Source organism: Xiphophorus maculatus, chromosome 14, assembly GCF_002775205.1.
Source record: "Xiphophorus maculatus strain JP 163 A chromosome 14, X_maculatus-5.0-male, whole genome shotgun sequence".
Classification (NCBI taxonomy): domain Eukaryota; kingdom Metazoa; phylum Chordata; class Actinopteri; order Cyprinodontiformes; family Poeciliidae; genus Xiphophorus; species Xiphophorus maculatus.
This window is the reverse complement of record NC_036456.1, coordinates 7,774,558-7,791,549: the sequence shown is the minus strand read 5'-3', so window position 1 is coordinate 7,791,549 and position 16,992 is coordinate 7,774,558. Positions and strand designations below refer to the sequence as shown.

The 16,992-nt window shown below is 39.3% G+C and overlaps 1 protein-coding gene across 1 annotated transcript in view; it reads right to left on the bottom strand.

The window, feature by feature from the left end:
• Positions 1-2,125: 2,125 nt before the first annotated feature.
• The window catches only part of hdac8 (histone deacetylase 8), a 31,057-nt gene continuing 16,190 nt past the window's right edge, over positions 2,126-16,992 (bottom strand). Inside the window, exons 10-11 of the mRNA XM_005806412.2 lie at positions 12,387-12,492; positions 2,126-3,432 (exon numbers count right to left, since the gene is read on the bottom strand). Of these exons, the coding sequence (XP_005806469.1) occupies positions 3,410-3,432; positions 12,387-12,492 (129 nt within the window). The 3' untranslated portion in view covers positions 2,126-3,409. The remainder of the gene's footprint in view (positions 3,433-12,386; positions 12,493-16,992) is intronic.

Sequence of the window (16,992 nt, the reverse complement as noted above, 5' to 3'; positions counted from 1 at the left end):
ATGGATCTGGACCGTCTCTTAGAGGAAACCCTGTCAGAGGGTTCTGAGGTACCTGATGCATCTCCTGAGGAGCTGAATGACTTTATAGAGGAGATGCTGAGAGATTCAGGCATTCTTTATCCTAATCCCATGGAAGTGACAAACCTCTGTGTGAAAACTCAGGTCAGAAAAAATCGAAAGCCCAGATCCTGAACCTGTGGAGGCAAGAGGCCCTTCAACCAGTTTGGAAAAGATACTGCACTCTCTGGGTCTCAAGAATCCGCAAAAATGGGACAAATGCAAAGAGGTTACTAAAACAAGCAATTAGAACCCTTTCAAAAACCTCCAAATATATCTCAAATTATGCACAAAATAAAAAAAACAAATCAAATAAGCCACATGGCTTAGCTGCAGCCACACAGAAAACTGGGAACCTCTTTCTGTAGGTCGTTGTAGTTTCTCTCTGTGTTGTTGAGGTTCCCCATCTCAGATTATAGATATATATATATGATATATTTATATAACCTGTAATTATATTACATTATGTAATTGCAGATTATCTATCTATCTATCTATCTATCTATCTATCTATCTATCTATCTATCTATCTATCTATCTATCTATCTATCTATCTATCTATCTATCTATCTATCTATCTATCTATCTATCTATCTATCTATCTATCTATCTATCTATCTATCTGTTAATAGATAGATAGATAAAAATAAATAAATATATATTTATATAACCTGTAATTATATTACATATGTAATTGCAGATTATATATCTATATATATATTTATTTTTATCTATCGGTCGATCGATAGATAAATATATAATATATTATATATATTATATAATATATATAATATTATATTATATATTTATAAATATATATATATATCTATAAAACCTGTAATTATATTACATATGTAATTGCAGGTTATATATCTATATATATATTTATTTTTATCAACTGATAGATAAAATATATATATATATATATATATATATATATATATATATATATATATATATATATATATATATATATATATATATATATACAGTACAGACCAAAAGTTTGGACACACCTTTTAATTCAATGAGTTTCCTTTATTTTCATGACTATTGACATTGTAGATTCACACTGAAGGCATCAAAACTATGAATAACACATGTGGAAATATGCACTAAACAAAAAAGTGTAAAACAACTGAAAATACCTCCTTATATTCTAGTTTCTTCAAAGTAGCAACCTTTTGCTGTGATTACTGCTTTGCACACACTCTGCATTTTCTTGATGAGCTTCAAGAGGTAGTCACCTGAAATGGTTTTCACTTCACAGGTCAACCTGCCCTGTCAGGTTAATAAGTGGGATTTCTTGCCTTATAAATAGTCATGAAAATAAAGAAAACCCATTGAATTAGAAAGGTGTGTCCAAACTTTTGGTCTGTACTGTACAGTATGTGTGTAATTTATAATTACAGGTTATATAAATATATATCTATATATATATAGATATACAGTATATAATGATATACTGTATATCATTATATATAAATCATTATATAAATGATATATTTATATAACCTGTAATTATATTACATATGTAATTGCAGATTATATATCTATATATATATTTATTTTTATCTATCTATCTATCTATCTATCTGATAGATGAAAAAAAAAAAAAAATATATATATATATGTATATATACATACATACATACTCTTTGGGGCCTCCAGTAGTGAGAGGGCCACATTTTTCAGAGGACTATTCAGTGATTTATCATTCTCTCGCATCTCTCCTTAGTGGCTCAAAACACACCTTATCACTAACAGCCACAGTACAGAACCAGGGACCCGACTTTAGTTCTTAACACTATATATTCACCAAATCTAAAGTTTTAGCTGCCAAACTCTGGTTGACCCAATGACCCTTGAATAAGTAGGAGAAGAAGCCAGATCATTAAGTACCAAATGGCACCACTATTACTTTGAAACAAATTAATAATTTAGCAGCTTAAATTTAGCAAAGCTAAAGCTTTGCTAAATTTAAGCTGCTAAATTAAATGTCTCATATGTCACAAAAAACATTTCGATGTTTATTTGAATCAATCTGCAAAGACACAGTGGTGCAAAACTTTATTTTAATAAATTGTCTTTTAAAATCATTTCACGAACATGAAAAAAAAAAAACAACATTTCAGCATTTTACGAATCCTTTCAAATGCCTATTTGAAGACCTCTCTCAACCACAAACAGCACCGTGACATTTTTGAAAAATGGCTCTGTCTGATGACGTTGATCGCCGCTAATACCCCAATACAAGAAACCACAGAAAGCCTCACACTGTTGGTTTAGATCTTATAACTGCTGAGGAAGATAGCAAAAAACTTTCACCCAGCTTGCTCCAACCTCCACAATGAACTTTCAGCGAACATGTAGTTTCACAGTTTTGGTATGCTAGACACTCGGAGTAGTAAGTGTGAAATGTTACGCTGTTTATACATGTTTTCTGTAGCTACGGATGGCTTTCATATATTTACAGTTCTAGTCTTTCCTTTGCTTCCAACCAACTTCAACTACATTGATGGTGGAGGAGCTGCTCTTATTTTCTTCAGAGAATGTAATCTTGGCTTTTAATCTAAAATAAGCCAAAAAAAAAAAGGCCTTTATTTTTTTTTGTCTTTTTGTTTCTTCTTTTCATTTAAAATCGCAGAATTCCAAATGTTTCTGCTGTCTGCCAACAGCTGGAAGCAAGCGTGATCGTCCGTTTTCCAAACTTTTCCGGACTCCCAATTTGTAGGCTGTAGGTCTCTCTAGATGTTTCGCAAACCTTTTAACAGGCTCCAGATCCGTTTAGAAACAAATGTTTAACGGGGCCTTGGAGGGACTCGAATGTTTTGTCTGTTTTAGTGCTCATCTGTCCACGAGAGGCTGAAATCACACAGCGGGACTGGGGCAGACCGTGAAACCGGAGCCCTGAAAAATCTGTTTTTCCATTCAATGTCCGACTGATGCCTCCCTCGGTAGCGAACGCTCAGGGGTGAACCGCTGTCATCTAGTCTTACAAAACTACAGAGAACGTACAATAAACTTTCACTTGAACAAACCCACGAACATTAAAAAACAACAACAACAACAAAAAAAACACAAGGAATTAAAAACGGTGAACATTGAATAGAGACCACGTCAACCCCCATCCCTTATTAAACTGTTCTCCCCCTGGAAACACTCAACTAATGTTTTCCACAACTGTCTTGTTCTCTTCTCCCTTGTTCGCTCAATCCCTGCCTTGGGGCAGGAGTGGTCCACTCCATATTGTCTTCATTAGAGCTGCCGAGCGTAGACCTGGTTCGGAGAGATGGCGTGCATGTGGGTGTGTGTGCGTATGTGTGTGGAGTTTGGCTGAGGCTGCCAGGTCCTAAACCACATTCTTTAAATTCCCTGTAAACAAGGGGGAGACAGAAATGAGAGGGGTGAGAGAGGTTACATGGGTGAGCACTCAAAGCACACAAACCCACAGAGAAGGAGGAACGGCAGAAGAGGGTCAGATCCTTCTCATTAAGCCAGGCTAAGCACATATATTAAGACACCAAGGGAAACCGAACACGAGTGCCACGGAAAATGCAAAGCAACATCTGGCAGAGGCAGAGGTGAGGCCCGTCAGTCTCCCGAAGAAACACAAAGCATGCAAAGCAGGGAATCGGCATGAAAATGCCAATCGCCGAGAGCTCATTTGCATGAGGACACAGATTGGTTTCCACGCCCGACTAACGCTCGAATACAGACACAAAGCAAGTGTTTGGACACAATGGGTGCATTACGAAGCGTAGTTGACGGTTCACTTTGGCGGGAATAATGTGGCATTGTTGATCCTTTGTAGTGCTAAAACGCTCCGATTGGTAAAAACAAACGCGCGGCACGTGTGCTCTGAGGGGATGAGTAATTGCCCTGACGCACTGAGGGAGGATGTCCTGTTTGTTGGCCATTGTGGAGCTGTCAGTGCGGTCCTCGTCACGTTACCCGAGTACAGTGAACAACAGCTTCATCGAAACAACTGGAACAACAACCGGCAGCTCCGAAGTACAAACATGAATGCCAGCCGGTTTGTGTTCGGGCCTACAACTATGTAGAGAATGCTGCACCTTCTTCACCTTAGGGAGAGGGCACAAAGGGTTCAACTTTGAAAATACTGTAAAGACAAAAAAATCGGACAAAAAAAACTTTCTTTTTTAAAAATTTTATTCCGATGACAAACTGCATTACTTGGTGTTCCTTCCACCGAGAGGATGAAGTGCAAAATGTAGAAAACTACAAGAAACAAAGCAGCAAATGAGCCCAGATGCTCCAAACCTCCCACACCCACTATGACAGGATGGTTTACTGGTGCGACTGATTTACGGCTTCTTGCTGCAGATAAAGCTCGGCTGCAACATGAAGACATGCCAGCCGTGTTCGTCTTCAGGCTATTATTCCTTCTTCTGTCCCCTATACGGTTTGCATTCTCTCTGCACCATGCATTCCTGCATGCGAAACAAACACGCAGGCATCACGGAGGATTTTCCAAAACCCTAAACTGTGCACGACTTCCTCTGTCGTCTGTTTTTCAGTAAGTAGGAAACAAAATGGATGATGAAAGATAGGAAAAAGGCGGATGAAAATCTAAACGTTTGTGCCTGTCACGGTTTATTTTCTTCACATTTTTTTTTTTAACAGTTTGGCTATCTAGCTGCAAAGTGCCCGTATGAAATCAGATGCTACAACTCTTTTAGAAATGTACTGGTATGAATACTTTCACAAAATGCTGCAACAAGGTATGAATCAGTTACAAATTAACATTTTACTACCACAATTACCAGTACAAATTTGTATGTCCTGCAGCCATGTTGTATTTTGAATCCAGAGTAGGTGGAAAACCTCGGCCTTTGTAGGAACTATGACTTCACGTTCTGTCCTACTTGCTTCTCCAACTTCAGAGTTATGAGCACAACAGCATAAATCAACATTTCCCCACTTTGCTGTGTTTGTTCTTCAAGGTGAAATACATTTGCTAAATGTCATTCCTTTCTCTCTACCTGCATTTCATTCCTCTCCGACGTTCACACGGAATCCGCCGGAGACTCAAACACGTTTCCAGAAAACGAGATAATTCGAGCGAAAACAAAATATTTGAAAGGCCACATGTGCTTTTGGATTATTTATAACTTGTTTTAAATTGCGAACAGAGAGCAGCTCCTTCAGATTAAGCTGTTTTCCACTGGATTCCAAGAAGAGTGATCAGGAGGAGCTTTAGGAGTGGGAGATAACTTCAGACAGGTTTTTTTTTTAAAAAAACATCTGGAGATAAAATGGAAACAGACTAGGAATTGATTGCTAGATAAAGAAATGCCACTGTTAAGAGTTCACAATGAAGAAAGCAGCTGATCCGACCTCCAGGTTAAAAGAGATTGGACGAGTTAGGCTTGACGGATTTTTGTGTTTTTGGTCAATCTTTTAAAAGAGTAACACTAGTTTCAGTCAAAACTGTACCTCATCTGTTCCACGAGAATAAAAATACAGAAGTCTCTTAAGCATGGCATGCATTCTAGGACTTTCTTCTTTCTTAAATAGTTGCATTGGTAAAAGCCACCCATAGGCCACATGTACAGTAAACCGCAGCTTTGACGACACACCAACAGTTCCAGATGGAGGTACTTTCTACACACGGGATCCTTTTTTTTTTTTTTTTCTTTTTCTAAAAAGTATGACAAATGGAAACTCAAAAATCCTGACGCAGACTAAAAACAGGAAAGGGAGCTCGGACGAGAGGAACAGCCTTTAGAAGTGGGGCCTGGGCAACAGGACATTCGATGAAAAACAACCGATGTCGAGAGGATCTGAGGCGTTTTCATCTGCCTTGGGAATATGCAGGACAACTGTAAGGCTGGACTCTGTCAGAAACTTTACCGAAAGACTGAGAAACCTGAAAATGAAGTCACAGTTAAACTACTGTTATAATTAATATGGTTACCCGACCTACGTGTCATTACAGTCAAGATATAGTGACGTGCACAAGTATCCAGTTTTTCCCAGAGGGTTTTCTCAAGATAACTACTTAATTTCCTGTTTCCGCATACACTCTTTTGCAATGGTTTCATCGAGATAAGTAAATGACTGGCGATTCCATCCGCCAAATGCATGCCGTTGTGGATGGAATCAGGTATATAACACACAACCGATCATCTTGTGACCTCAGATTAACTCGTTAACCTGAGAAAAACATTTGGGAAATTAATTTTCTAGAGAAAACTAACCCATTTTCTCAAGATAACCATCTGGGGAAAATATCTGCTTTCCGCTTCCATATAAGATAACCAAAAACTTCAATTGTTTGTATTTTGGGGGGGGGGCGGGGATTTTGTGAGAAAGATAATCAAAAAAAAAAAAAAAAAAAGAGAATAACTGTGAAGTGAAAAGTATGGTGTGTAAATATATTCAGACCCACTAAGTCAAAAGTTTGTAAAAAACAAACAAAAAAAAACCTTCACTGCAATTACAGCACCAAGTGTTTTGTGGTACGTCTACACCAGCTTTGCACGTTTCGAGTATTTTTTGTCCTTTTCTCTTCGCTCCGATTCAAGACTACGTGGGCAAAGTCCATGAATCGGCAAAGGAGCTGATGGCATGACAGTTCTCTGTGCCGAGGTTTGCGGCTCATAACTTAAAAGTATAAAAATGATCTTCTCGGAGAGTTAATCCGCACAAGCAACTCTGCAGATAGACTGGGGGGAAAAAAAGACAGCTGTGTACGCATGCGGGTTAACTTCACGCCAATGAAAAGAGTCACAATTGTGCGCAAAGCCTCAGGGGAAATTATGCTACCACGCTTGTAAAGACAAAAGCTGTAAATACACACAATGAGATGGCGGCGGCAACCAAAAAACACCTAATAAAAAGCACATTTTAGTTTACACTGTCTCAATCGTCATGTGTGAATGACAAACATCAGGAAAAATTGAGTAATCCTTTAATGCTACACCCTACGTAGTATTTATTTTACTGTGCTTCAAAGAACATTAAATGGCTAGTTTACAATCGTAATAAAACTAGGATGTTTCTGATGTCTTTGACAGAAATATAGTCATTTTTATGCCTTTGCCTCGACTGGAATGTTAGCATGACGACTGCAACTGCTTTTGCAAACACTAGTCATTTCATTTCGGTGGGGCATGCTTTGTTTGCTCTCATGGGAAAGAAAAAAAAAAAATCAACTGTGAAACGACTGACATCCTAACGATAATTCACTTTGTCCCCAGACTAGGTGAATATTTTATACTTTAGTCATTTCCTGATTTTCTTCTGGAGAAGTTTCAGGAACTCAAACTTTTCCAGAAAGCTTTACGTAACTTGCTATAATTAGCTAGATATGTTGTAAAAATGTTTAGAATTAAAACCGGCAACAGATTTCATAGAAAATAAATGAATAATTGGTTCACACAGATTACAAGACTGAAAAATGGGGAAATCAGCTAATAACAGAATTTATTAGAAATGCATTATTTGAACTAACAGAGTTTGATTTGAAACAGGAAATTGAACAGTGAGACGTTTTGTTTTGTGTTTTTCTGTCATTTTCTCCGTCTCTCTCTCTGATCGGTCCTCTGCAGTGTCTGTTCAGCTGCTACTTTTTTTCTCTGCTTTACTCATTAAACAGCCAGAAATGGAGACCGGCGTCTCCTGAAACTAGCAGAAAAATGTGCTAATAATTGAAAGTCAAGCAGATCTCATTAGAAGAAAGCTGGAATCATTGGCAGTAGCCATGAAACTAGTTTCATAGCTGTATGGTATGGTATGCTACTTTTAGCGAGCAGGCTAATTCAGCTTACGCAGGAGAAATATAGGACAGAGAAATTAGGGAGCAAACTTTAGCATAATCCGCATGATGCAGACATGAACATTGTAGCAATGAACAACAATGTTTCTAATCACTTTATGGATTCATTTCTGTAATTAAGGATCTAAAATCAGCCCCTTTGAACTCCCGTCCTTTCCGACTTGAAAAGACAAATCTCACATCACGTAATGTGTTTGAACATAATTGTTTTAATTTTTTTTTTATTACAATATTATAAAATATGTTGGCTCTGATTACTATTATTGACAGTTGACTTTAAACATTACGGTTCCCAATGAAACCAAAATTGCTCTAAACGACCTTCTGCTGCTCATTGCCATTAGTCATATAAACTCACTTCCTTACCGTACAACAGGGCAACATGATATAATCAACCTGAGTCATTATCAAAATATAAATGTTTGGGGGAAAAAAATCGCCATTTCAGATGGCTGCTTGGTTGCAATGTTTGTGAAATTTGAGTACTCTAAAACACTTCGAATTTTTAATTAGGTTTTACTTTCTTCATAGCCTACACCTGGTCTAGATCTTAATAACCAAGACCAGAAAGTTCAGGAATTGTGGTGGGGACACTGTAATGATGGAAATTAAAGTAAACAGTGAGATTCTATGGTCTTAGCTGCCTTATGCTACAAACGTTTTAATAAGCTACATAATCTACAAGTTGTTTGACTGTGAAAACAACAACAATAACAAAAAAAACCCCTCCAATTTTAGTGATTTTTAAAAAATATTCAACACAATTATTCACAGAGCTCATAATCATCTTGCACTTACAACAAACTTGTGAGACAAAGTCTTTCAGAATAACTTTGGTAATATTCACTGTCGTTTGGAGGATGACATTGTTTTTGTGATCCTTTAAAGATAAAAATGACTCTGAAACATAAGTTTATCGAACAACCTCATATTCTCCAATTTGTGTTTTTAGTGATATCTCATGAAGCATACACTGACCAGTTCCTCGTTTCAGTCTGCCATTTGCATTTAGGTAATCTTGTTGCTGGATTATCGTTTTGTCTTACGCTTTTTTTTTTTGTGGGTCACTAGAGCAAACAGGCTGCAGATGTGGACACACACTCACGCACTGACCAGTTCCTCTTTGAAACCAGCGTTTATAAGCGGCATGTTGTTTCCAGACCAGAGGAACACTTATACACCCCCAGTGATGTCATGTGGACCAGTTTGCCTTGAGGTGTGTGTCTGTTGAACCCAGTGCTTGCGAGTAGGCATATCAGTTAGTAGAGCAGACATGCCAGTCTTCATATAATCAGAAACAGAGAAAACTAGGCGCCCCAATATTTACTGTATAACATACCGACTTGTCACTGACACTTTGAAGTCTCATATGTTGTATGGCGAAAGGCTGAGGTTGACTAGAAGATGGAGGTTGCTACATAAAACAGACGTGACATGTCTGAAATGTCAGGAGAATAAAGAGATAGACCCCCCCGCCCCTCATCTCCTGCTTTTATTTAAAGGGATGAAAAGAAATAGTTTTATCACAGAATAAATGGCACAAAGTTTATATCTTCCAAATGATTTTTAACAGATGTATGCCAATGGAAGCACTAAAACTAGACATAATTGCACAACCAAAGATTTCAGAAAAAAAAAAAAAGTGCTAAATGGCTTTAAGTTCTTTAACAACCACTTTGGTACTCAAATAAAAAAAATGGGAACAGCAGATAAAACAAGTTCCTGTTTTCACTCCATCTTCCCGTTTACTTTTTCCACCCTTTCATTCGCTCCATCCACCAATCCTCTGTTGTCCCTAATAAAAGGCGTATGACTAAGCAGTGGAGATACTTTCAATCCCTCGTTTTGTAACGACTTATTCCAAGCCAGCAAAATTTTGCCAAATAAAGTCCTCATTTCTTGCTTTAATGTGACTGAGAAACCTAATCCTGTCCGGGTAAAGAGAATCTACGCCCAGCAGGCTTTTTGTCCTTTGCCACAGTAAAACGATCTTCTGCGTTTAAATGAAAAAAGCCGAGTTGTTAATTGTTGCCATGTCCACACTATTTCGCATACAATCAAAGAGCACATTCTTCTCTTTAGTCTGGGTTTGCGTTCACACTAAATCCCAGTTCTTCAACAGCAGAGTGGCGTCTCTTGAATGAATTTACAGGTGACAGAAAAGTGAGCTCTTTTCTGTGCTCATGGCAAAAGTTTCCCCCATTTTCGTTGTCCTTCCCTTTCTCATTACCACTAGCATCGCAAATCTTTCTTTGGTTGTAGGTTTCCAAAATAGTCATGAGATAAAAACCAGGCTAGAATATCCATCCATCCATCCATCCATTTTCTTCCGCTTATCCGGGGTCAGGTTGTGGGGGTAGCAGCTTCAGAAGGGAGGCCCAGACTTCCCTCTCCCCAGCCACTTGTTCCAGCTCCTCCGGGGGAATCCCGAGGCGTTACCAGGCCAGCCGAGAGACATAGTCCCTCCAGCGTGTCCTGGGTCTTGGGACGTGGGACGTGCCCGGAACACCTCACCAGGGAGGCGTCCAGGAGGCATCCTGACCAGATGCCCGAGCCACCTCAACTGGCTCCTCTCGATGTGAAGGAGCAGCGGCTCTACTCTGAGTCCCTCCCGGATGACTGAGCTTCTCACCCTATCTCTAAGGGAGAGCCCAGCCACCCTACGGAGAAAACCCATTTCGGCCGCTTGTATCTGCGATCTCGTTCTTTCGGTCATGACCCAAAGCTCATGACCATAGATGAAGGTGGGAACGTAGATCGACCAGTAAATCGAGAGCTTTGCTTTTTGGCTCAGCTCTCTCTTCACCACAATGGACCGGTACAGCGCCCGCTTGACGGCAGACGCTGCGCCAATCTGCCTGTCGATCTCCCGCTCCCTTCTTCCCCCATTCGTGAACAAGATCCCGAGATACTTGAACTCCTCCACTTGGGGCAGGACACCCCTCCCTCCCCCCGACCTGGAGAAGGCACTCTACCCTTTTCCGGGTAGAAAAAGGGTAGAGTGCCAGAATAAATGTAATTAATACAATATAATTAAATGATTAATTTAAAAAGAACATCAAACTAACTCCACCATAGCATCTCTTTTTTGAATCAGGTGTGTTGGTCCTAATGCTGGACGAAGTGGGTTGGTCAGAATTGTGAAAAAAGGAACTTTGTCTGTACTTCCAATCATATGGGGAGTACGGTGAAGTATGGTTTTTAATCAAATTGCTGCTGCTCCTCCTGGTCTGAGTCATGTGACACCGTCATAACATATCCCCAGATGTGTCGTGAAAAAATTCAGACCAAAGCCAACCATTTGCGAAGTGGAAGAACAACAGCGTTTTCTGTAGGTTTTATCCACACGTTTAACAGGAACTCTTATGTTTCCAAATATCAACAAGTCATGTGAAAACAGAGAGGAAACGTGCTAGCATTAGCCTAGCATTTTACCAAGTTCCGTGTTGTCGGAGTCAACAGGAACCACTTTCAAAACGTTTTGAGGGATAAAAACACAATACTGATAGAGACAATGTAGTACTGGTGAACTGTAGTATGCTACTGCACTTTAAAGTAGAGGTTTCAAGCACGAGCACGGCCTTGATTGAACACACTGTAATCTAGTATTAGACTGGCAGTTGACACAGGAAATACCTTTTGTGACAATAAAAATTGTAACCAGAACACTGTGAATACTTTTCAATATATTAAATAGATCCAGCTTAGCTTGGTAAGGTGTAATAAGAAAAAAATGTACACCTTACTAATAAAGCAAATGTCTTTCTTTTTTTTTTTAGATAAATGTTCATGATAGACCAAGCTAACTTTCATAACTTTCATCAAAAATAAATGTTTTGTTAGTCTGTGGTTTACATGTCTAGACAGAGTTCCTAGTCAAATTTCCTTTCTACAAAAATCTTGGTTGAAAATAAGCATAGTCTGTAAGTACTGTCTAGATTTTTGCTGTTTCTTTCCTCATCGCACCACCTTATAGAAATTTTCCTGCCGCTCAACTTTTCACTTCAGCTTCACCTTCCTGCAACATCTCTTGAGAGCTGCGGGCTGTCAACATCAAGACCAAAAGGCTGACTTTCCACTTAGCCACAAGTTACTACACACACACACACACACACACACACACACACACCAAACTCAAGGATGAAGATTTAGTTCAAACATAAAACCATACAGACTCATCTGAAAGAATACCGTGTTTGTTAAGAACCAGAAGGTGACTGAGAGGACACAGGCCAAAAAACCCACCAAAAAAACCAAAAACAGATCATACATACAAAGACGCACAAAGGGACGATAAGAGCCAAAGGAACAAAACACTAAAGAAGCTATACTTTCATCCAGCAGAGAGGCGTACAGCGACAAGAACAGACACATGACACCATGCACTGAAAGAGCCATGCAGAGACAAAGGGCCTGTAGGTGAGCGAGGGTTCATGTCCGCACAAACAGGCGCACACCTGTTTACGCTCCACACCCACACGGAGATGCACCTGGGGCGTCCAGTAAACACAAAAATCTTTGATACCTTTGATGGTGCTGATGACCCGCTCCAGGTGCTTGCTGTCGTTGCGGTCCGGTCTGCAGCTCGGACTGATCTCCAGCGAGTAGTCCGGTCCGTACTCTGTAAAAAACTGCAGACATGCATTCACAGATCGCATCGCAAACTTTGGTTTGACCTGTTTTTTCAAATGCAGTCTGTCCCTTTATGTTGTCGTCTCGTCATTGTTGCGTTTTTACTGCAATGTAGGAAAGATTCGGGGTAATATCAAGATGATCAAGCTAGCTTTCTTTTCAACAACTCTGATTTGTGTGTGTTTCTTGGCATATTATGCATGTTACAGTAAGCAAACCCTGGTTTAAGTTTCACATGATCAGAGACTTAACATTTGGTATTTTCCTAAATCTATTAATAGGTCATATTTAAATAATAAAACATAGGTACCTCAATAAAAACAACAAAAAAGAACGTTTCGTGAGTAAATTCAAAGAGTGTGATCTCCTGTGTTTTGTTTGTTGCAATGTTCACTGGAAGATTTCTGTTGCCCTGCTGTAAATGATTTACAAGGTATTTTTTGAACATATGCAGACCCATACCAACAAGCTCTCATCTGGGTTAAAGACAGAAGTGTTTTGGACTGTCCTGAAATCCCGATTAAGTGTGTATCTTGTTTGACCAAAAAATAGCCAGTGAGCTTCCATTTAGGGTTGATTTTGTGTTCTTTGTTAAAATCTGATCGTTTCGCCTTGAGCTTTGTACATTTAGTTTTTTACAAATCCAAATCTCAAAATATGCTGAGAAACTTCCTTATTTTGTCACATACAGACCACACTGCGTTACTTTTCAGACTCTGGGACAGCCCTACTAGGAAAGTCCCAACTACGTAGAACCGGTAGCTCAACTGTAATGGAAAAACAACGGAAAACTGTGTGGAGTCAAGTAGAATAGAGTCAAGTCGTGTAAAGTAGGTAGTAGTGGAAAAGGGCCAGTAGGGTAAATAAGCAAAACATTGGTCGACACATGCTGAAAATCTGGAAATTAAAAACTGTAAATGCAAAAAGAGGAGACGAATCCCAGTTTTCCTCTTGCTTGTAATGCTGACAAACTATCTTTCTATGCGTACTAATTGGTTTCCACCAACAATGATTGCTTTCTGCCAACCCGTTAACTGCATATGTGCAGATATTCAAAATCAGAGCAAAATCTTTCAATGGACATCTAGTTTTAAAAAGATACATTAGCTTTGATGGCATGGAATGAAGTGAATAAACTCTTTACACAATGCAAATTCATGCAGCATGTTTAGCTATCTGTAAATTAAAGAACATGTTGTTACCAACAACATGTTTAGTTTAGTACAACAAAGTAGAAGTCCAGATGTCTGGACAAGGGATTGACACTCTCATCTTCAGAGGAAAGATAACTTATAAGAAGGCTGCATGTTACTTCCATTTTCTGAACTCATTTTCTTGAAAGGGAATTTTACTTGCTCAGGCAAACATTTAAAACAGTCTCGTCTGCTTCACAAATAGAAAGAAAATGCAACCCAGAACACAAAGGAGGAACCACAAATCAATCAAACCTCCACCATAACGGTCGGAGCTTCGCAAATGAGAACAAAAAGGCTCAGAGATTGTTTCAGCAAATGCCAAAGTCTCCCTGGCATTTCGTGTCGAGTCAGACCACAGCCAAGAGAAAAAACTGAAACAGGTGGAAATCTAGAGACTTTGTTTAATCATAAATTGATCCAAGCCTTGTCAGATTGGGGGTCGGAGGAAGAGAGGCAAAGAAAGTATTTTCGGTGATTGGCTTGGGCCATGAGTCAGTGGCGTGAGAGCAAAACAAACTCTGAGGCCATGACTGACCACAAGTGCGTCAGTCCGTATGCAGAGCCTGTTGTGAAAGCCTTGGACTGAAAACTGACCAGAACAGACCAAGAGAGCCAAGGTGACTGAAATCTAAGGAGGAACGAGTTGAACTCAGCCATATTCAGAAGTACTGAGGCAAACAAAGGTACAAAACAATCAAATCCTCAGTACGAAAGGTGACCGCCAGAAAAGACGAGCACAAAAGATTCCTGACTTCTAAATCCAAACATATGGGGTTTTTCTAGGTAGTGTGTTATTTCAATTTTTAGTACAGTCAGTAGATCTCATTAGAAAAGAGCTTTGAAGGTCTGTTGGCAACAAACATTGATTTACACAGCAGAAGTCAGCCAACATGCAGCACGAGTACATTTCTGCTTATTTGGACACAAGGACCACACTGTCTTTGTTTAATACTGGGTCAGAGGGAAGGCGAGTCAATGCATGTATCAGTTTGTGTATTTACAGGGTTTCCGTGTATCCTTAAGAAGTCTTCCAAAGTTTGAAAGTCCTGCATCTAAAACGAAGCCCTTAAAATGTCTGAAATTCAACCGAGAATTGGGAGTTAGCTTTAAGTAGTTTATTTTTCTAGTGGGACTTTTCTGTCAGGCAAAATTTCGAGTCACACCCAGACATCTTCATTAGGTCCTATGATTTAAGGCGGTTGAGGCTATCGCTAACTAGCTGCCTATAAACCCTTGTTAGCTAGGTTTTTCGCATCTACGATGTTTGTCTTTGCCAAAGGCTAGCTTCTGTTGCCAACCCGTCCAATGCTACTTGAATTCTGTGCAAAAAGGTTTGACACTACTGCACATTTCTGTTGTGAAGCAGGTCTTAAATGTAATTCATAATGTTCTTAAAAAAGTCTTAAATTTCAATTGGCAAAACGGCAGAAACCCAATTTACGTGTGATTCATCCATTCATACATGTACTTTGAGCATCTCAAGATGCATTTTAAAGGTACAAAACAGGTTTTGAGCACTTTTATGATTAGAAATGTTAATAATTTGCTTTCAACCATAGTCAATGCATTTTTGTAAACCCTATTGTGTCCAAGTTGGAGGTACTCTTGCTTCTTCATTATTCCCACCACCACTCACCATCAGTTTTTGTTCTTTGATTGTAAAACATTTCTCCAGAAGGGATTTGGCTTGTCCATGAGGTATTGCTGCAAATTGTGTCGATATCGAAGCTGGAGCATCTTTCTTGGTAAGGAGCCCCTCGGCTACTGCGATGTAAAATGAGCTTCGCCATGTGTAATAACACTTAAGTACCAGCAGTTTCCAGCTTGTGGTGAGCCTTAACCTTGGAGCTCAATGAAACATCCTCTCCAAATACTGTACCTCTCATCAGAGGGTGATAATTTGGGTCAGATAGTTGAAACTCATTCTTCCAACTGGAGAATGATACCAAATACACATCCAAACCTGTTTTGAAATTAATGCAACAGGCCAACATTAAGCTTCTGGAATTGCCCTGTCCTCAAACCTCAAAATTTAAGAACTGTGCCAGACCATTCCACAGAAAAAAAACATCCAATACTGCAAAAACGAGTGGTGATCCTGCCAGATGTATATTTGAAACTTGTTGACATCTACAAACTGTATGCTTGATTCTTAACCAAATATTAGCTTAGCTGTAGAAATGTCCTTGAGCTTTTTATACATTTCTTACTGGGTTTAGTATGAAGTTGATTTTTGTACAAATTCATCTCGGCAGAAAAGGAACAGTTCATCCCCAATATGACATCAAAGTCAAGGTGAATGTATGCAAATTTCATAAAGCCTTTGTATGGCTCCAAGTTCATAAATCTGCTTCCAGTTTGTTTTCATGAATTCTAGTGTCTTACCACCAGTTTTCAATGTGAGTGTACTTAACACACAGAGACCCGTCCAAATTATTCCCATGAACTCAGTGCTCTATCTCCTGCAGTCCAACAACACACACACACACACACGCGCACCCCCACACACACACAGTCTCCTGCTGGCAGCCTGTTTGCATTGGATGACCAAGGAAGAGACAGAAAGGAGACGAGGGAGAGACAGGTCCACACCCTGCGAATACATCTCCAGATCGTACAGAACACAGTTGAAAAAGACGAAATGTGAGCGAACATGTGAGAATGAGGGAACAATAGGGGAAAACAGATAAACTCCGCTGCTTGTTCCAGTGACGCAGCACGTCGACATAACTAGACAAGGTCAGGAGACAGAAAATACCCACCGACTGGCTCCTGTGTCCTGAGCAGAGACACTCTGGGAGATGAATAGGGAAAAGCTGTTTTTCTTTTGCCATGGTCCTAAACACAGACCCTCCACCCCTACTCCATTACTCACTGGTTGTACAAATTTCTCAAAAGAAACACTAATTGCAGAAAAAAATGCTGTATTCAAAGGGAAGATTAAACTCCACTTTAATATAATATAAAGCTAATTAATAATGTGACATACTGGGCATCAAACTTTGTTAAACCTAGCAGCTCACACCCTGTCATCTTATCCATGAAACCTATGTTGCATCTCAGCCATTTTCTTCCAGGCTGAATTGATTTTAGTAAAACAGAATTAAGTGGACGCATTTGAACCATCAACAGTCAGTTTGAAATATTTCTGCCCCAGATATTTGACCACTCTTCTTGGCAAAACTGGTAGATTTCAATTAAATTGTTAGTTCCCTGGCACTGAACTAGGTTTTCAACATAATGTAAAAATGTTAGCCAGCTGTATCTGTTCCAAAACCAGTATTTATTTGTGTTTGTGACTTT